General features: G+C 69.8%; 1 protein-coding gene across 1 annotated transcript in view; it reads right to left on the reverse strand.

The window, feature by feature from the left end:
• Positions 1 to 9893, reverse strand: part of TNK2 (tyrosine kinase non receptor 2) — a 28927-nt gene extending 19034 nt beyond the window's left edge. The window contains 8 exon segments of the mRNA XM_075938203.1: positions 402 to 548; positions 1379 to 1505; positions 1820 to 2097; positions 2994 to 3146; positions 3551 to 3754; positions 5519 to 5589; positions 5967 to 6144; positions 9430 to 9893. Coding sequence (XP_075794318.1) covers positions 402 to 548; positions 1379 to 1505; positions 1820 to 2097; positions 2994 to 3146; positions 3551 to 3754; positions 5519 to 5589; positions 5967 to 6144; positions 9430 to 9492 — 1221 coding nt within the window. The 5' untranslated portion in view covers positions 9493 to 9893.
• Between the last annotated feature and the right edge of the window lie 1684 nt (positions 9894 to 11577).

The raw sequence follows: 11577 nt of genomic DNA on the forward strand, positions 1-11577 counted from the left end.
TTGCCAAAGGTCCATGGGGCTCCGGCCGGCAGCCGAGTCGAGTCCCTCCCCCCGCCTGAGCTCAGGGTGCAGGCTGGGGAAGGGGGGCGCAGTGCAGCCTGGCCACAGCTGCCATAGGGACAGCACGGGTCCAGCATGCACTGCTCCCCCTCAGCCTGGGCCCCCCGGGGACACGCCACCCCCAGCTCTGCAGAGCGTGGGGCCGGCAGGAAGGGGCAGAGCCCCTGGGGCTCCTTCCGGCCAGCACCAGGCTCTGCACCTAGGCCCCGTCTCCTAGGGAACCAAAGTCCCAAGCAGCTCGGCCCGTATTTGGCGCTCAGTCCCAGGGGTGACACCTGGGCCACGTGGCAATGGGGGGGCTGGATCCCCACACTGCAGGGCCGGCTGCCCCCACCCCCTACCTCCAGCAGGAAGTCGCGCAGGGCCACGAAGGTGGGCCGGTCCTCAGGCTTGTGCGCCCAGCACTGCAGCATGACGTTGTAGATGTCCTGGGGGCAGTCCTCGGGCCGCGGCAGCCGCTCGCCCTCCTTGTCGATCTTGTGGAGGATCTGCGGGCGGACGCCGCGGTCAGGCTCCGGGCAGGGGGGCGGTGCAGCCATGGCAGGGAACGGCTGGGTGGGGTCACACTTGGGCACCCTGGGCAGATAACCCCTCCCCATTCCCCCCGCAGGGCAGGGCAGGGGCGCAGTCCTGCCAGAAAAGCCCTGAGGGCAGGCAGGGCTAATGGTTATTGCACAGGGCCCGGCCTTCCCCATCAGCGAGGAATCTTGCCGGGCGAGCTGCCAGATTAGCCAGGGATGGGACCTGGGTTGGCTGGGTCAGGTGGGGGGCCCTGCATCAGGAATCCAACGGGGTGCCCCTAGGCCAGGCCAGGGCATGGGGCACCTGGGAGTGGAACAGGGCCGGGGAGGGCAGGTGCCGGCCACCTTAACCACACCACGCCTCCCAGCCCACAGCATCGGGACCAGCCCCTAGCCTGGGGACCCTGCTCGAACCCAGAACCCATCAGGCACGTCTCAGCCCATTGCCACTGTCGGGGTCTCTGCTGGTAAAGGGCAGGAGCTGGGTGGGAGGTCGGGGCTGTGGGTCGGGGCTGAGGGCCCAGCAGAGCCAGGAGTGGGGAGCCAGGGCCGGGCTACCAGGAGGCACCGACAGATGCTCCCAGCACCCACTCTGTCAGGCGTCCACAGGCACAAGCCGGATGTTTTCCCAGGGCTCCCTCAGGGGGGCAGAAAACCATCACCAGGCCCGGAAGGACCCTTCCTCCGGAGGGTCACAGCACCACGCCGGCTGGGCCCGAGGCAGCAGTCCCCACACCTGGGGGGCAGGGGGCATCTCCCCTTCCCAGAGACACCAGGCCCTGGGGCATGCTTGGTACCTGGCTGCCGCTGAGGCCGACCCACGGCTCCTGGCCGTAAGTGAACATCTCCCAGAGGGTGACCCCGAACATCCAGGTGTCGCTGGCGTGCGAGAAGGTGCGCGTCTTCAGGCTCTCCGGGGCACACCTGCGCAGAGACGGGCTCCCGGAGTTACTGACGCCTCCGCCAGCCCCCCCACCTGGCAGAACGGGGCTCCCCACTTGCCTCCAGTCCTCCCGGGTCCCCCCCCACAGGGCCCCGTCGCTCTCGCTGGATGGCGCTGGCAGGACGGACGCCCCGACAGGTTCCACCCTGCTGCCCTTTCCCCTCAGCCGTGAGGGCCAGGGCTAAGGCGTCCCAGCCTTCCCCGGAGCCCGCTGGAGGCACGAGGAGGCGTGGGGGGCACAGAGCCACCCCCAGCTAACGGGCCCTAGGCACCGGGCTGCCCTTTGCGGGCTCACCAGGCGAAGGGCACCTTGCGGTGCTCCTGCATGACGTAGTGGTCGTCGTTCTTGGGCAGCGCCCGCATGAGCCCGAAGTCGCCGATCTTGACCAGGTGGCTGGAGGCCAGCAGGATGTTGCGGGCGGCCAGGTCGCGGTGGATGAAGCGCTTGGACTCCAGGTAGGCCATGCCCGTGGCGATCTGGACGGCGTAGCGGCACAGCGTGGCGATGAGGAAATGGCCCTGGTTCTTCCGCAGCCGGTCCAGCAGGGAGCCCAGCGGGGCCAGCTCCGTCACCTGGGCGACCAGCAGAGGGGCAAGTCAGGTGCCAGTCGCACGCCAGACCCACGGCTCCGTCCCTGCCCCCCGGTGCCACAGGGCTCTGTGCCCGCAGCCACACGCCAGACCCACGGCTCCGTCCCTGCCCCCCGGTGCCACAGGGCTCTGTGCCCGCAGCCACACGCCAGGCCCATGGCTCCGTCCCTGCCCCCCGGTGCCACAGGGCTCTGTGCCCGCAGCCACACGCCAGGCCCACGGCTCCGTCCCTGCCCCCCGGTGCCACAGGGCTCTGTGTTTGCACAGCCACACGCCAGGCCCACGGCTCCGTCCCTGCCCCCCGGTGCCACAGGGCTCTGTGCCTGCACAGCCACACGCCAGGCCCACAGCTCCGTCCCTGCCCCCCGGTGCCACAGGGCTCTGTGCCTGCACATCCACACGCCAGGCTCACGGCTCCGTCCCTGCCCCCCGGTGCCACAGGGCTCTGTGCCTGCACATCCACACGCCAGGCCCACGGCTCTGTCCCTGCCCCCCGGTGCCACAGGGCTCTGTGCCTGCACATCCACACGCCAGGCTCACGGCTCCGTCCCTGCCCCCTGGTGCCACAGGGCTCTGTGCCTGCACAGCCACACGCCAGGCCCACGGCTCCGTCCCTGCCCCCCGGTGCCACAGGGCTCTGTGCCTGCACATCCACACGCCAGGCCCACGGCTCCGTCCCTGCCCCCCGGTGCCACAGGGCTCTGTGCCTGCACATCCACACGCCAGGCCCACGGCTCCGTCCCTGCCCCGCCATGCCACAGAGCTCCGTACTGCCCAGAGGAGCCAGCTTTCAGCACCAGAGAGGCAGTCGCTGCCCCCGGCCATTCCCGTGGGGCTGGGCCGCCCGTGGGGCGAACGCTGCCACGCTCCGCACTCACCATCTTCATGGGGGGGGAGAGCACCACGCCGTAGAGGCGGATCAGGTTGCGGTGGTCCAGCGAGTGCATGGCGTTCACCTCCCGGATGAAGTCGTCCAGCGCCTCCGGCTGGCTCAGCACGTCCGTCTTGAGACACTTCACGGCCACGCTGAGCTGCCCGGACACACAGGCCAGTGAGGGCCCTGGGGCAGCTCCCACCCCTGGGACCAATCCGCCCCCTCCGGGGCAGGCTGCAGCAGTGGGCAAGCCGAGGATTGGGGGGTGGGAGAAATCCACCCTGGATCTTGCTGCGGTCTCTGTATTCACACAGAGCTGCTGGACGGTGGGGCTCAGAAGGGGACCCCTGCATGCCCAGCTATGGGGTGATGGGCAACAGGCTGGCACCTGGGATGAGGGGAGACCCCAAGGCAAGACGGGGGGGGGGGGGGTGCAAGCTAGGATCCCAGCCCCAGCAGCTAGTGAAACCGGCCAGCCCCGATTGGCTGCCCGGGCCCAGCGGAGGGCCTCAGCCGGGTAACCCTGCGCCCACCCCCTTTCCTGCTGGCTCCGGCCCTCACCGTCTTGCCGGCGGGCGTGGCCCACTCGCCGCGCCGCACCACGCCGAAGGAGCCGTCCCCCAGCTTCTCGAAGAGCGTCAGGTCCTGCTCGCTGATCAGGCAGGTCAGGGCCTGCCGCCCCTCCTCGGAGGGGGGCGGGGTGGAGAGCGCGGGCAAGCTGGGCTGGGGTGGGAACTCCGCCTCGGGGCGCTTCCCGCTGAACACCTGGACAGACAGACAGGCCTGGGTCGCAGGCACGGAGGCATGGTCACCAGCCGGGCCCTGGTGCTTCTGCCAGCCTCAGGGTGCCCCTCTACACACCTGCCTCTGGCCCCGAGCTCCAGGAGCACAGAGCCCACGGTGGAAGGAGGGGTAAGGGCAGCACGGCCTAGTGGTCACAGCAGAGAACTGGGAGGACCCAGACCTAGACTCCTGGGTTCTACCCCCAGCTCTGACTCATGTCCCTGTTCTGTGCCTCAGTTTCCCCATCTATAACAGTGGCACTGACTAGTCTTTGTAATGGGCGTCAAAGGGCCAGCAGGTGGGGAGCAGGAAGGCAGCTTAGGCTGGTGTGTGGGCAGAGACAGCATAGAGGGGCCAGCTCCCAGGGCAGGGGAAGAGCCTAGGAACAGGGTCACACCCTGCGGCGGCATGGCAGCAACGCCCGGGCGGGAGGCAAAGGGCGGGTGGCTCTAAGCTCTGGCTGCGGTTTTCTAGTGCCCCGCACTCACGAATCCACAGCACCGCTCTTAGCCCCCCCATGCAGCCACCTCTGGGCTGGAGCGCGGCAGCTGTGGAACAGCAAAGAGAGGCCTGCCCACCAGGGAGGATCAGTGCTGAACCCACGTTGCGCTGCAGTGCCCCAGCAGGGGGCGCACTCCACAGGGGTTGCTGTGATGAGCTCTGGCTGGCTGGACCCCAGAGGTGGCCGCATTTCCCTAGAGCCAGCCTGTGCTGTAGCCAAACAGGTGCCAGGCCAGCCTTCACTGGGGATGCCAGGCTCCTTGCTGACAGACCCCAACTCTCCTGTTCTGCCCCAGCTGGGCTCGAGAGCAGCAGGGCCCGCAGCTTTGGCACAGTGGGAATGGTGGCCAGGCAGGAGGCTGGCTGAGATGCCCATTTGACTCAGGGGGCAGCACCGTTGGGCCCCCCGGTCTCATGTGGCTGGCGCCAGAGAGCGCCCCCATATGGCTGGGGGGGGGTGACAATCGCTGCCCCCTGAGGTCACACTCCGGAGCGCACAGCACTGGGCAGGGATGCACACTGGACTCGTTAACACGTCTCTGGCTTCCCGGGGCACAGGCAAATCCCAGGGGAAGGCCCTTTCTGCCGGCCCCTGGGGCAGACACGCTCCCCAGTGCGCCGGCGACACGCAGCCCAGTCTGACCGCTGTCTCCGAGAGCTGCGGGGCACACCAGAGCCAGCCTGCTCCGGCACACGGCCACCAGACGGACCCGCCGCCCTCGCGATCCGGGCAGCCGCTGCCCATTCCCCTCCGCCCCTCCAGCACGAACGCCAGGGAGCATCCAGCGCCGCCCAGGGGGCACCTCACAGAGCCCTGGCCCACAGCCCCGTTTGCCTCGAGCTGGCCCCTTCCTCCCACGCAGGACTCCCCCCCTGGAGAGAGACGCAGGCCCGGCTTCCGGCCAGCTGCACAGCGCCGCAGAGCGCGGCAGGACTACGCTTCCCAGCAGGCTCTCTGCCGCCCACTCCCCCCACGCCCCGGCCCCAGCTCGGGCAGGCCCCCTCGGGTGAGGGAGGGGCACGGAGCTTCCCTCCCCCCAGAGCAGGGACACAGGCCGTGGCCAGGGCTGCAGATCCCCCTCCGCGGGAGGCAGCAGGATGCTGCTCGGATCCAAAGCCACCGGGCCAGAGTCCCGCCTTCACTGCCCTGTGCCCTGCTGGGCCGGTGGGGACGCCCGCATGGCCCCTGGCTGCCGCACCAGCTGCCCGCTCTGCATCCCGCTCCACCAGCCCCCGGGCCGTTACCTTGCTCATCCACGACTTGCGCTTGCACATGGCTTTCCGGCGCTTCACGGCTTCCCAGAGCCGCCGCTGGCCTGCAGGGGCAAAGGAGGGTCACCAGGCGCACCCCGCTCCCTCCCCCAGCACCCCTAACCCTAGCCCCTCCGGGGGGATCCGCCCCCCAACCCAGCCCTGGGAGGAGCCAGGGGGAGAGATAGCTCAGTGGTTTGAGCAGTGGCCTGCTAAACCCAGGGTTGGGAGTTCAATCCTTGCAAAGGCCATTTGGAGCAAAAATTCATCAGGGATGGTGCTTGGTCCTGCTGTGAAGAGAGGGGACTGGACTCGATGACCTCTCAAGGTCCCTTCCAGCTCTAGGAGACAGGCAATCTCCATTATTATTTACGGGGGAGGCGGTGCCCGGGGGGTGAGGGGCTAGTGGGGCCCCACGCCGCGGGGGGGAGGTGGTACGCACCGGGCCGCCCCATGCCGATCTTCTCCAGATCCTCATTCTTGACGTACTCGAAGTGGGAGAGGCGGGTGACGTTGAGGTCGTCGCGGATGCGCAGGAAGTACTGCTGCAGCTGCACCTCGGCCAGCAGCTCCAGCAGCCAGTCCGTGCCCTCCTCCGCCTGCATGCTGCAGGGCAGCGTCTGCGGGGACAGCGAGGGCCGGCTGAGGGGCGGCCTGCGGGGACCCCTCCCCCCCCGCACGGCGCCCCGGGCCCCACCTTCCCGCCCAGGACACCCTGTCCGGCGCTCAGGGAGGCTGGTGCAGCAGGCCTGGCTGCACCGTGCGCCCGCCCCGCCCGGGACAGGCAGAGCCAAGGGACAAAAATGTCCAGGTGTCTGCTCTCGCTCCCGGAGAAGCCTCGTCCGGGGACAGGATCCATCCCGGAGCTGGCAGGGCCACCCCGGTCGAAGCCGAGACCTCCCTGGGCAAGCTGCCCTTCCACCCCCGTCGGCTGCTTGCATCCTCCACTCCCGATCTGGCCCAGCAGGCCGAGGCCCTGTCCTACCGGCAACCACGTGCCTAGGGCCGGGGCAGCACGTGGCGGCTGGGGATGGGGCGATTTCGCTACAGAACTAGCCTCCAGGGCACGGAGGGGCCAACCACGAGGGTACGAGAGGCTGCCCCGTGGCTCCCAGGCGGGTGCCCAGCTCTAGAGACAGGAGAGCTCCCGGGCGCAGCGAGGCCAGGCCGGCACCGCCCCGTCCATGCCCCCGAGCCCCACCCGCCACGTCCGCCAGCCAGGCACCACGGCACTGCTCCACGCTGCCCCACGGCCACGCGCCAGGCTGCCCAGCATGCCCCTCCCCCCGCCATGTGCTCACACCCAGCCTGTTGCATGCTGGGAGCAGCACCCCCTCCCCCCGCCGTGTGCTCACACCCAGCCTGTTGCATGCTGGGAGCAGCAGCCCCTCCCCCCCGCCGTGTGCTCACACCCAGCCTGTTGCATGCTGGGAGCAGCAGCCCCTCCCCCCCGCCGTGTGCTCACACCCAGCCTGTTGCATGCTGGGAGCAGCAGCCCCTCCCCCCCGCCGTGTGCTCACACCCAGCCTGTTGCATGCTGGGAGCAGCAGCCCCTCCCCCCCGCCGTGTGCTCACACCCAGCCTGTTGCATGCTGGGAGCAGCAGCCCCTCCCCCCCGCCGTGTGTTCACACCCAGCCTGTTGCATGCTGGGAGCAGCAGCCCCTCCCCCCCGCCGTGTGCTCACACCCAGCCTGTTGCATGCTGGGAGCAGCAGCCCCTCCCCCCCGCCGTGTGTTCACACCCAGCCTGTTGCATGCTGGGAGCAGCAGCCCCTCCCCCCCGCCGTGTGCTCACACCCAGCCTGTTGCATGCTGCAGTCGGGGGGCCCTGCTGCAGTCCCCTCCCCCATGGGCAGTGCCCGGCAGCCCTGGCTCAGAGGGCGGTGGGCATGCAGGGAGGGGTCCTCCCGGTGGCGCTGCCCTGGCTCAGAGCCTGCCCAGGCCAGCCGCTGGTGCAGCAGCAATGCCAGCCTGGGCCCCTGGCTGCCGTCCCTGGCACACGGTGCCCACTGGCGTCCCGCCCTCCCTCTGCCCGGCAGCAAAGCTTGTCGGTGGCACAGACAGGGCTCGGAGCGCAGCCTGGCACGTGCCCTGCCGCCCACCCGGCCCCAATGCACCCTGGCCCCGCCACGCCCGGTAGATCCGCTTCCCATGGCCGTGCGGGGCCCCGACTCCCGGAGGGGGCGACCCCGGGCGGGGCCCCGACTCCCGGAGGGGGTGACCCCGGGCGGGCCGTGCGGGGCCCCGACTCCCGGAGGGCGTGACCCCGGGTGGGCCGTGCGGGGCCCCGACTCCCGGAGGGGGCGACCCCGGGCGGGCCGTGCGGGGCCCCGACTCCCAGAGGGCGTGACCCCGGGCGGGCCGTGTGGGGCCCCGACTCCCAGAGGGCGTGACCCCGGGCGGGCTGTGCGGGGCCCCGACTCCCGGAGGGGGTGACCCCGGGCGGGCCGTGTGGGGCCCCGACTCCCAGAGGGCGTGACCCCGGGCGGGCTGTGCGGGGCCCCGACTCCCGGAGGGGGTGACCCCGGGCGGGCCGTGCGGGGCCCCGACTCCCGGAGGGGGTGACCCCGGGCGGGCTGTGCGGGGCCCCGACTCCCGGAGGGAGCAGCTCCCTAATATTCAGAGAACAAACCGCGGCGGGATGGGCTCTGTCTCCCCGCATCGGCTCCAGGAACAGCACGGCAAACCGGGGAAGCCCCAGGCCTGCCCGAGCCAGAGCCAACAGGGCTGCCTAGGGGCCAGGCTGGGCAGCTGTGGGGAGCAAGCAGGGATGGGGGATGGAAAAGGCAGGGGTCCCTTTGCACCTCATGCCCCCAGGCTCCTCCTGCCCCAGAGCTCGGCTGCTCCGTGGCCACTGTGCTGGGCCGAGCTCTTCAATGCCCGACGCCAGGCCCCCCTGCAGCAGTACGTGTGGGGGGGGGGGGAGGGCTGCCCAGCCTAGGTCAATGGAGTCAGGTGCCTGCTGAGGCTCTGCCGTCGGGTCTCCCTTGCCCTCCAGACGTGCCCCTCGGTGCCTCCCGCCCGCCCTGCCCTTCACGCCGCCCCAGACCCCCCCAGCACCCCTCCCAGCCATGGTGCTCGGCAGAGACGCTTCCAGCTCCGGCCTGGCCGGGTCTCCGGCTCCCCAGCCAAGCTCCGGCATCCACCTCGGCCCACCCACCCCACGGGCAGAACCCTCCTGTGGGCACCGGCAGCGCCCACCCTGGGGTCTTTGGGGCAGGGCCCGTATGGGGCTGCCCAGCGCCTGGCACCTTGGGGGATGGCCTACACAGCGACCGAGAAGCAGAATGCAGGGGCCCGGTGCCCCACATTTCCCCCCTCCAGCGGGGGCCAGCACCTCGCCCCTTTGCCCCCCACCCTCCCACCTCCAATCTGGGGAGTCAGTCCCAGCCAATCTGAGCCACCAAACACAGCCCCCCCCCCCACTGCCATCTGCAGACACAGCCTGGGGCTGGGCTCTGTCTCCAGCGCTCTTGGGTTACAGCCGACAATTAAAATTCCCCACAGTGTAGCCTGGTCTAAAAATACAGAGGGTGGGTGCGGCCGGCAGCGAGCAGGGGCCGGGCACAGGCCAGGGCGTCCCAGCTCCTGTGGGAGGGGGCGGGCAGTCGCCCTACGGCCAGGCTGGAGCACACACGTGCCCGGCGCGAGGGATGCCCGGAGGAGGCGGCGCCCAGGCTGGCGCAGGGCTCCCGGCAGCCGGTGGAGTCAGGTGGGGGTATCTGGGCTCCGTGGCTGGGAGGGGGAGGGTCTAGGGCTCGGGGCGGCGCCAGACCCGAAGGGCCAGGCAGCATGTGCCCCCAGGGCGCCCTGCTCTCTGCGCCCCGCCGTGGCCGGGATAGAGCAGCCCCCGGCCGAAGGGGCCGGATGCGGAGCCCACGGGCACCGAGCCGACGTCCACTTACGCGGTAGACCCGGAAGCGGGCCAGGAACGGGAAGGAGCGCCGGAGCGCCTCGAAGCGACGCATCTTTCCGCCGCCGCGCCAGGTGCCGTGGGAAGAGCCCCCGGAGCTGGCGAGAGGGGGCCCAGGTGGCAGAAGGGCCCTACATAGCTGCCCTCCGAGGTCAGCCCCTCACGGGCTCTCTGGGGCACCCCGACCAGCCGGCTGGCCCTGTGCCATGCCCGGGGGGGGGCGACAGCCTGCCAGGGCCCTGCGGGCACGGCTCCTCCAAACGGCGGATCAAGCCGCCCCCCCTCTGCCCCAGCCGTGCGCCGCGCTTTCAGGCTCCGCTGTCCCAAACACCGAGTCCTGCCCGAGCGCCGCCCCCCGCAGCCCGGCTCCGCGACCCTGCTGCCTGCCCGCGGCGGAGGCTATCCCGGCTTCCACGGGCCGGACACTGCAGGGCTTGTGTGTGCGGCTTGCGCCCACCCCCTCCGCTCCGCTCCGTCCCACCCTCGCTCCCAGCCGCCGGCTTGGCTGGAACAGAGACTCGATGGTATTCGCAGGGAGCACTTTTTGAGCAGCAGCCAAGAGGTCAGATTTAACTGCGCGCTGGAGAGGCTGTTTCCGGTGGGCCTCTGGCTCGGGATTTCGCACAGCTGCTGCGGCTCCTGCTCTCTCGCTCAGCCCCCTGGCGAGGCACCCGGACTTCAGGCCTCCCCCAGGCATCTCTCCACCACGGCCCCTGCGCCCAGAGCGGGACAGGGACAGCTCGCCCGCTCGTGGCCACCTGGCTAGCCGAGCCGCAGCGTTCGCGGTCCTGGGGGGGCCAGGCTCCGGTACTGCAACGCGGCTCGGCTCCACGCCGTGATCCCTGCAAAGTCAGGGCTCCTGGCTTCTATTTCTGGCACAGCGATAGCAATGCCATGTGACTCAGTTTCCCCAACAGGAGTAAGCTACTGAACTGCCTTACAGTGTGTCCCCAGGCCCTAGCTCCTCCAAGGAAAGGCCTTTAGGGGCCCAGATATCGTGGTGATGGGCTCATACAAAACCCTCTTATCAGTACCCCATGTCAACATGGGACTCTCCTGCATCTGCCCAGTGCCACCTCATGCATGGGAACCTGCATCTGGATGCTGGGTGCACACAGTGCCCGAGGGCACTGCCCACTAAACTCCCCTCGCCCCTGGATCTCTGTCTGCGGCCAGGGCTCTGCAACACACAGGGCAGCTGCCCCAGCCTGCTGAGAGATGGAGGCTGAGAATAGAGGCCCCCGGCTGCCCCCTCCACGGAGCACACAGACGGCACGAGAGGGGCCCACAGGCAGCGCCGAGTCACAAGGATCTCCCCCCACCCCTGTGCCAGGAACCCTCTTGGCCCCAGAGACCTCTGCCCTAGAGGCGCTGCTGCTCCCCCGACCCCAGTGAAAGCAGGAGCGCGTCACACACCTCCAGCCCTGGACTCCCCAAGAACCGGAGCCCCGTAAGCTCCCGCAGCCCCTACTGGTGACTCCCAGTTAGGTGCCACGCGGAGGGTGCCACGGCAGAACAGAGCAGCTGGGGATGAGCTGCTAGAGCCTGGTTCCAGGCTGCTGCCCAATGACCCGGAAGGAAGGAAGGAAGGAAGCAGAGCCTACGTCAGAGAAACCTGTCCCAGCTGAGTGCTGCTAATGGGGAGCCAAGTGCTATCGGCTTTAACCGACAGAGCCCTCTAGCCAAGAGAAATGTCTCCCCCCCCCCCCCCACACACACACACCGCACCAGCTCCCATTCAGTGGCCAGAGCCGGGCCTGGAAGTCAGCAGCCCTGGCCAGGGCACGACCCCGCTCCATGCCTCAGTTTCCCCCTCTGGGGAGCATGGCGCATACCTGCCTGACAGGAAGTAGCTGGCCACATCTGGGTCCCAACCCACTTCAAGGGGAGCAGGTCGGGCCGCGTGGCTGAGAAGTGCTTTGAGATCCCAGGGTGAACGGAGCTCGGCGCTGACAGGTGGGTAGCAACTTCTCTTCCCTGCCCACCCCCCAAGCAGCTCCTGGCCCAGGCTCGGAGGCAGGGCTGCCGCACGCCCTCGGCTGCTGGCTCTCGGGTCTCAGCCCTGCTGTTCCGCTGGACGGGCTGCAGTGTTAGCTCAGCCGGGAGCCTGGGTGACAACGGCAGGAGGATGTGCCTGCGC

Source organism: Pelodiscus sinensis, chromosome 10 (genome assembly GCF_049634645.1).
Source record: "Pelodiscus sinensis isolate JC-2024 chromosome 10, ASM4963464v1, whole genome shotgun sequence".
Classification (NCBI taxonomy): Eukaryota; Metazoa; Chordata; order Testudines; family Trionychidae; genus Pelodiscus; species Pelodiscus sinensis.